The following is a 9,667-nucleotide window of genomic DNA, read 5'->3' as shown; positions in this document are numbered from 1 at the left end:
CACATGTTCCTGTTAGAATAAGATCAGCTCCCCTACAAAGAAATATATCAATACTACATCATAAAACATGCAAAAGCGTAGGTAGGGAGAAGAATGAATTGTTCTACAAAATAATAATAAAACATTAAACAATAACATCCTAAATATTTGAAGGTAAGCCTCTTTGACCATTGCAAAACCTTTTTTTTTTTCCCCTCCTTACAGTATGTCGTGTGATCTAATTAAGAAAGTGCTGCCTGTGTAAAGTACAATCTTATAGGGAGTCTTCCTTGGCACTTGTGTGGAAAGAAAAATAAATAAATAAACATTAAAAGGAAAAACAATACTTCCATTTTGAAAAGATCTATTACTTATTTTGATATGGTAACATATCCCCTATCACTTTTTTTTTTTCATAAGCCAGTTGGACCATTTCTTTTACCCCTTGCAACAAGCAGCATACCATCTGATAAAATGTTAAAAGCTTTGGGTGAGACACGGATTAGTGTGACACTTTAAGGGGCTTGTAATAAGAGCAGTTTATTTCCAGCATGTTGAGCAAGGGAAATAGTGGCAAAGAAAACGCTTAAAAGACACACAGGGACCAAGGAATATAAAGTCTCCTAGGCGATGGTAAATATTACACCTGCCTACCTGCTTTTAAAAGTAAAGGGAAGCCAAGACAGGTTTTTAAAGTAATTGCATTGTCAAATGTGTATTTCCCAATATATTTTGGTTAAGATAAAAATAAGATGACCATACCTCAGTACCAACTGCTTTTTATCAATTGTAATCTATACACTATGTCACTTGCATAAGTACTACGTATGAAATACCAGTGAATAGAGTAGTGAATTATACTAGATTATCATTTCATTAATTCAGTAATATAATGATGTGTCAAAATAGTCTAGTTATAATTCTGAGATCTGGCCTGCATTCAAATGGAGGCACTTCTTTAATTAACACAAGGTTGCCGGGATGATTATTATAAAGGCTCACTTTTACTTCAAGAAACTGAGATTGGCAATAAGTCAAAACTGTGGTGCATTGGGATGCCACTGGCACATGTACAAAGGTAAAATGGAATGTAAATCAAACTTGTGATTCACTCCAGACTGTCAGATATGGGTTCCTGAGATAAACAAATCCCACTGGAAATACCAATTTAAAAAAACGCACACTCACAATACAATGAATCATGACCAACAGTCAGTCTATGCAAAAAAGAAAAAAAATATTAATAACATCCACCATTTTAGTGACATTGCCTTTGGAACTCAAATGTGCTGTCAGTATTCTGCAGAACTTCAAACTGGGGATATTCATAATATTTAAGGCAATGTAAACATAAATAGGTTAACAAACTCTGAAGCAGTATCATTGTACAAACTGCCTATGCATTTTCTCTACTGTGGCAAAGAACGCCACTAAGAGCATCATTGTTCTTCTCTTGCTTGAGTCAGTTGTTTCATTCAGGGGAACTTCAATATAGTTCCGAGCATCCAGTGAACTCTCAGATAAGACACAACCATGAGGCATAACCAACACGTAGCTATAAATATTTCCTCTCAGCAAACCTGTAAAGTAATCTGACCGTAACAAATTCAAATCCAAGTGTATTTACAACTCAGAATTTCATAATCTGTATTTTTAAATATATATGTTGCATGGCTAAATGTGTGAGGGTTATACCACATTTGTGTAATACATACAAAATATGTTGAAAAGCTTTAAGTAAGTCCAGTTTTGTTACTTCTTATGATTTAAATGTACTTACTAAAGGGCCTAATCATAAATCCTTTAGTAAACAAAATAAGCACTGATTAATTAATCTTCGTGGTTATTTTTATATATTGGGGCCATTTTGTAGGCATATAACTTTTTAGGCTTTTCTCAACATTTATGCATTATCTTATGAGTAGGAACTATTCTTTTAAAATTATTTATATAGAATGCCACAATAGTCGGTGATATACACAGTACATTAATTGTCCCCTCCCTCTGGCGGTACAATTATAAAACATTAATACACATGAAAACATATTTGCCTTAGAATAATTTAAATTAAAACTCAAGAAACTAATACCTTATTAAATGTGGATTTATTTCGAAACACTCTTGACCATTTGTAATCTGTCGATAATTATTTTTGGTGGAAACCCATTTGAGTGACTACATTGAATCTGTTTTAGTTATAATTTTCACTAGATGTGTAACTGAGATCAAAAAGGATATAATATATAAAAACAAGAGTCCCATTACCAAACAAAAATGAATTTAATTTTATACAGAATGTATGGCATAATTTATTCCCTAGGATTGCACAACTTGAAATAGAGAAAAATCACCACTTTGACTCAAGTGTTGAAAACTGTTGGTAGGGTAAAAATGTGATTTTAGATCTATTTGTTAGCAAAAGTTAAAAGAAAATATTAAATACCAAAATACAAAATTAGATACAAATAATGAAAAATATCCAGAGTTTGGTGGATGCGTATCCTTACATCCATTTCTATTCTTGTTTCTTCCTATCTCAAGCCCATTCTACATAGAACTTGGAAAGGGGCTCCTTCCTGTTTTAGTGGCAGACCTTGTAGAATCTATACACTGATAAATGGATATGATGAGAACTCCAGGGAAAGGCTGTTAAAACATGTCTAGGAAAGGCATTGCCTGAATGTGGTTGTATCTGTGTGATCCCACACATTCTTGTTCCAATCTTGTCATTTGCCTGATGATAAACCTGAAATAAGGAGGCGGAAAAGCCAAGAGACTCCAGTAGGACTGGGCAGAAGTCCTGAGGTCCGGTGCCGGAAGATGCCTTAAGTCTGAATAATTTGTTAGGGGAAATTTCCTTTTCTGGTGTGAGTTGGGAATTTCTGTTACTTGAAGCCAAAGACAGCCTGAGGATATTTAATTTCTTCTACTTTTAAAATGTAGATTAAAGAAAAAAATGTATCTTTTCTACCTACTGTTTTTATCTACTTAAAAACTATGAGGCACACTGTATTTCTGAAGCTGATGTTGAATAATAATGTATGCCAACTATAATTATATATACATATAGTCACGGGACATGGAGTAGAGAGTGGGAATGGAGTCAATGGAATTGTAATAGATAAGCATGATATCGGGGGTGGGAGGGCAGTAGATGGGGGAGGGGGTTGTTACTTCATGAGGGTAAAAAGGATAACTATTGCATTGTTCTGTACACCTGAAACTAACAATAAAAAAAATTTATGAGGCATATTTTCCTAATGTAGTACAAGTAAGCTAATTCTAAATCCTCCACATTTGCTAAATTTTACTTCAACAGTTAAATTCAGAACTGTCTTTAAAATAGTCCATTTTTCTTCATGAAGCCTTGATCTGTATTAGCAGTTCTTCTTAATCGTGGTGCCACAATTATAAGAAACTTAAAAAACAAATGCTAGTTCATATAAGAGTTGGTCTTTTAAAACATGAAATATGTGTATCTTCATTTAAAAATGCAAGTTGTTTTCAGTTTACTGCTAAGAGAAGTGATCTTTAAAAAATTAGAAATACTTAAAAATTAAATAGAAATAATTTTCAGACATGTCTTCACTATTCAAAGATTACTTTATTTGATATTTTCAATATGGATTAATAAAAAATATCAAGAACATAAAATGCCAATACTACACCACTTTAAATAAAAAGTTTATTTTTACCAGCCATATGTTTATAACTTAAAAATAAAATGTAAAAAGGCACATTTATTGAATTGGCTGTACACGAAAGCAGGCATCTACACAACAAACTTGGCAATATTTTTGGGGAGAAGGAGAGGAGCATAGAAGCATGAACTCAAGGCATCTGTAAGTACATTAGCAGTTACTGGAATGCATATCAAAAAAAGTGAAGATTCTTCTCATTTAATGAAGGCACTTAGACATAAAAGATTAAATTTTCTAGAAAGGATGAATCTCTACTGCCAACTAGGACAACTTGATATTATCACAAACACATTTAGAATGAGCAAAATTTAAACACATTAATCGAGAAAATCCACAGGATCATATATATTTTGTAAACTGACTCTGTCATTTCTTACGGTAAATATTAAAATAAGCAATTTCTACTAAAATGATAGATTATTGTGCCATGAAGCTAGAGCTACAATTCACCTAGACATCTGATAGTAGCTTTAATTCCTTGTGCACATAAACGAGAATGCAATTCCCTGATATCATTTTGATCATTCATGTGCAAGCATTATGAAATATTGTTCAAATATTTGAACATTTTGATAGGCTGGGTAATCCAGAAAGAGATATCAAAGTTTGACGCACCTACTACACTTCCCAGTCCTATCACCTGGCACTCCTCCTAAAAACTCTCTGCTTTTGAAGTAAATAGTTCTGAACACAGCGATTCAGAGAGCTGATGGAGTTGGCATATGAGGTTCACACATATTTTTATAATCGATCACTATTTACCAAAACACGTTACTAAAAATTGACAAACAAGACACTTTTAAAAGATTCACTATAGTCTTTGGATAAGATACTCTATAGACCTAAGTTTGTTTAGAAAATATTGAAAATATGAAATTCTGAAAGGAACAGAAGACAATAGGGATGAGTTGTATGTGTGCAGGGTAAATATATCTGAAGTGTTCAAAGTGTTTTGAAATACAGCATCAACGTCATCTAAGTAAAAGACTGAAAACTCTGGGTTTAAGAAATAAACTTTGGAATAACCTCAAAACTATACACAACATGAGACTATCAGGAAAAAAGTCTAAACTTTTATCCTTAATATGTACAAAAATCTAAAAAATCCATATAAAACAAACAAAACACAACAACAACAAAAGCACTCCAATTGGAAAATAGACGAAGATCATGAAACATTGGTTCATGAATATGAAAATACAAATGGTCAATAAATACAAGAAATGCTGTTTAACTTTTGTAATAAAAAGTAAAAGTAACCGTGAAATATACATATATATATATATATTATATCTATATAGTATGTTATATAGATATTATATATATATATATATATATATATATTTTTTTTTTTTTTACATATCATGCTGAATCAGCCAACTTAAAAGATTCCTGCTCTCAGGATATATAGAAATGAGCAATCCTGCACACTGATAATGGAAGTATAAATGTCATAAGTTTTCTGGACAGCATTTGGGCAGTATTTATCACAATAATTTTTACATTGCTGTCATTTTAAACATTAACTCCAGTGAATTATGCATTTTCTTAAGAAAATAAATGGCTATATCAGCATACATGAGTTTGCAAGGATGTTTTCCAAGTTGTTTATGACAGAGAAAAAAAAGGAAAAAGGACGGAATGATCGAGAAACCTGTATGTTTATCAAGAGAAAATTTGTTGCATTATGGTTATATAATATTAAGTGAAAGATAAAGGTCATTAAAATCATAAGCAAATAATTATTTGTGGACATGGAATTTGACTATGGCATATTGTCAAGTTAAGAAAGAAATTTCAAACAAGGTTTATAATACGTTTCTATTTTTGTTAAATTTTTATGTGTATATGTATAGGAAAAAATTGTGAAGCTATGTGACAAAGTTTAACAGAGAATCTGTCTGCATAATAGGATTATATGCTGCTATAATTTTTTAAATTGTCCATGATGTTTTTAATTGTCTAGAAGATACTTTTAATTTAGAAAATATGATTAATATACATATAGTTTATACAAAAATAAGCACAAAGAGCTTTGTCTCATTCTTTCATAGCTAAAGTATTGCCAAAAAATTAATATTTCTTTGCACTGGCAATATATGAGGCAGAAGCTTTGACTATATAGGCTACATAAAATAACTAAGCAGAGTAAATAAAGGTTAAAATAGCAACAACAACAAAGCTATTTTCTAGACACCTTTGGTATGAGTGAATCAGAAATGTCAAAGTAATTATTTAAATATAAATAAACAACTCTTGCCTCTATTTTCAAAGTGGGTTTCAAGTGGCACACAGTAGAAGTCAATACAATAGAGCCCTTTAAAAAAGTATACAAATAAACTAAGTAATATAGACCAAAGGCAGGAGAGGAAATATCTGAGAATGGGACTAAAATAAAAATTATGGTAATCAACAGGCTAAGAGACATAAGTTCAATTTATCAGAAAATCAGTTATTGAGCTTCTGATCAATCAAGGCGAAAAGCGAACCTTAATAGGTTACACAGCTCTCCCGGTCTAAGAAAAGGAGACAAGAGTTCATAAAAATAAAGCATGTTTTACGTTTCTGAACCCTGAGACAATATCACTACATGAACTGTATAAAATAGACATCAATTGTTAAGCAGAATTTCTACGTTTTATACACACACACACACACACACACACACACACACACACACCACTTTTATAATATTGGTATCTGATAAAAACTTAAGGCATAATATTAAGCTGTAAAGGTATGAAGAGAATTAAGATTGAACCAACTTTTTGTCACTTGAATTGATACAGGTTTATAATTTAAGGAATGTGGAAGTTAAGGTTTTCCTATTCAGGTCACAATTTTAATAACTAGCAAACACCTGAATTATAGTTAACCAATGAAAAGAATAGCAAAATATTTTTTAAAGCAATTTTGTAGGCAACATTAAAAAACCTCCATCATTAATTTCAGCCATCAGAAAAACAATCATGTCAGGATATATATTTTTTTCTAGTACTTTAAACATTAATTAGAAATGAAATTAGGTATTGAATTTATAATAGCGATTTTGAAAATGTTAGTTTCTTAAAAAAAACTTAGATGAGAAATTAGAAAATTTGTAAAAATAAATTACTTTGCAAGCCTCAGGTAAAAGAACTGTTTTAAGTATATTTTCAACAGAAGAAATTAAAGCTAGTAATATTAAAATAAGAAAGAAAATATGCAATAAACTCAACTGCCTCCCTTCGGTTGGTTCAAACTGTATAACAAAAGTATATAATTATACTTATTACCACGAATAATACATCAAGATCGTCAAAAAAATACAATATTGTAATTAAAAGTTGTGCCTCTGTAAAATGAATCAACCTTCTAGGGTGCATTTATTTTAGCACAAAATTAAAAAAAAAAAAAAAAAAGCTTTGTAGACAAAACCTTTTACCACAACATTTACTAGTCTAAGCAGCCATCGAGTGGGATTTGCACTTGACCTGGGACAGTGAGGCAGAGATCGCTAGCATTCCCCCACCTGCGGAGCCAGGCTGGTGCAGCACGTGCCTCCCTCCTAGGGCCTCTGGGCCAGGGCGATGTTGAGTGGCTTGGAGCCCAAGAGGCGGCCGTTCATCTCAGCCATTGCTTTCGTGGCTTCCTCCGGGGAGGAGAAGCAGATCAAGCCGAACCCTTTGCTTCGTCCTTCTTCCTGCATTACCTTAACCCGGCTAATGGATCCAAAGGAAGAAAACTCCCTCCTTAGTTGCTCGTCATCAATGGTCTCATCCAGGTTCTTAATATAGAGCTTCACCCCCCGGGACCGCTTGTATCGCTCCTGTTTCATCTGCTCGAACTTTTGCTTTAGCTCAGCCTGTCTCTCTGCTTTCTTTTGCGCCCGGCCTACAAAAAGTGGCTGTCCGCTGATGTCCTTCCCGTTCATGTCCTCGACAGCCTTTTGGGCAGCCTCGTGGCTATCAAAACTCACAAAGCCAAAGCCTTTGGATTTTCCACTGGGATCTGTCATCACCTTCACGCTCAGGATGTTGCCATACGGGCTGAAAACGTCCTTCAGCCTCTCGTCATCCATGTCGTCTCCAAAGTTTTTGATGTAAACGTTGGTGAACTCATTGGCTTTGTTCTGGAGCTCGGCCTCCCGGTCTTTGCGGTTTTTGAACCGGCCGACAAACAGCCTACAGTCCTTCAGCAGCGCCCCGTTCATCTCCTCGATGGCCCTGTCCGCGGCCGTCTGGCTCTGAAAGTGCACGAACGCGTAGCCTCTCGACCCTTGATCGTCACTCATCACCTTGGAGGACAGGATCTTCCCAAACGCTGAAAAATGCTCGTAAAGCGTTTTGTTATCGATGGATTTGTCCAGGTTCTTGATGAACACGTTCCCAATCCCAGATTTCCTTAAGTAGGCGTCGCGTTGAGACCACATGAGCCGGATGGACTTGTCCTTTATCATGTCAAAGTTCATGGTGTCCAGGGCCTTCTGGGCATCGGCCAGGTGCAGGAAGTTCACGTAGGCGTAGCCCAGGGAGCGGCGGGTGACCAGGTCCCTGCAGATGCGGATGGACAGCACGGGCCCCACGGCGCTGAACTTCTTGAACAGCAGGTCCTCGGTGGCATCTGCATGGAGGTCACCCACATACAGGGAGGCCTGGCGGTACTTGGCTGCTACATTCATCTCCTTGCGCCTCCTCCTGGGAGCCTGTCCCTAAGGGCTCTTGCAGGGACGGCTGAAGGAGGGTGGCCAGGCCACGGCTGGGGCTGGGCTTTCAAGCGTGGTGGCCCCTGGATCCCCGCTTAGAGCCTGAGCGATGGGGTTCAGGGACAGCACCCCCGGGCTCCAGCAGCACCCTCATCAATAAGGCTCGCAGCAACCAATCCGGCCCTGCCTGGGACCTGGCAACAGGGCTTTGAAATCTCCAAGACAGGCCTCCCCCCCGATGAGCCCTTCCCTCCCAGCCTGTGCCTGCGACAGCTTCGGTGGCAGGCTGGCCCTCAATCTCAGCGTCCTCCACAGACACTCTGCTGGCTGCTTTCTGCATAAAAATAGGCCTCACTCGGGCTGGTTTAGAGTTACAGCCGCCGGGGGGAAGAACTCCACAAGTGGCCTCCGCGGCCGCGGCGGCCCGGGACGCGGAGCGTGGGCGGCGGGCGCGGGGTCCGGGCCAGACCCGCAGCGCAGGGCCGGGTTCTGCGGGCGCCGCGCCGGAGCGCGGCCGAGGCTACGCGGGCTGCGGGCGCCCTGCCGAGCCGCCGCCAGGCTCCCACTGCAGACCCCGCGCGGCCTGGGAACGGCGGCCGGGGGATGGGCAGGCGCACAGACCGACGGACGGACCGACAGACCGACGCGGGGCGGCCCGGCAGGCGGCGCCGGGCAGGGGCTGGGGGCTCACCGGGGCTGCGGCCGGCGGGGGGCGGCGGGAAACCCGGAACTCGCGCGCTGAACTTCCCGCGCACTCGCTGCCAAGTGGGATGTTTTCTTTTTTGATATTTTGTGCGACTGTTTTTTTTCCCTCTTCCCCCGCCTCTCGCACATTTCCCACCCCCCTCAGACAGTTAGGCTGAGGAGCAGGAGGCGGTGACTTGGGTGGAGAAAGGCAGCCGAGGGGAGTGGCCCTAATAACCCACCGCCTGCAGGGCTGAGCTCGGGTCTGGCTGAGGAAGGAGCCTTTCCAAACGTGTGGGTCAGAGCTTGTCACCACCAACTCGCTCCCAACCCTCCAGTGGCTCCCTTAGGCTCTGGGCTGAGCTCCAACAGCCGCACCTTGTCTCCCAAAATTCTGCAGGATTCCTGCCAGGCTCCAGCCTCAACTGCTACTCGGTTCCCCTTACTGAACTCCGAGATCCACTCACCTTCCTTTTTCAGGGCCAACCTGATAAACATGGGATCCTCGGAAACCAGTATAGATGCTTTTTCGAAATGTAAGTTTTCCCTAAGCAACTTCTGCAAGTTCAAGTTTCCCTCTTAGAAATGTACACTATTGTATTCCCGTAGCGTTTGCCTA

The 9,667-nt window shown here is 38.6% G+C and overlaps 1 protein-coding gene across 1 annotated transcript; it reads right to left on the bottom strand.

Annotated features, from left to right (window-relative positions):
* Positions 1-6,332: 6,332 nt before the first annotated feature.
* Positions 6,333-9,088, bottom strand: PABPC4L (poly(A) binding protein cytoplasmic 4 like). Its single transcript, XM_019628467.1, has one exon. The coding sequence runs from the start codon at positions 8,338-8,340 to the stop codon at positions 7,228-7,230; it is 1,113 nt and encodes a 370-aa protein (XP_019484012.1). The 5' UTR covers positions 8,341-9,088; the 3' UTR covers positions 6,333-7,227.
* Positions 9,089-9,667: the final 579 nt, after the last annotated feature.

The sequence above is a fragment of the Hipposideros armiger genome, unplaced genomic scaffold (assembly GCF_001890085.2).
Source record: "Hipposideros armiger isolate ML-2016 unplaced genomic scaffold, ASM189008v1 scaffold_793, whole genome shotgun sequence".
Lineage (NCBI taxonomy): Eukaryota > Metazoa > Chordata > Mammalia > Chiroptera > Hipposideridae > Hipposideros > Hipposideros armiger.
This window is presented reverse-complemented; position numbering and strand designations above follow the sequence as displayed.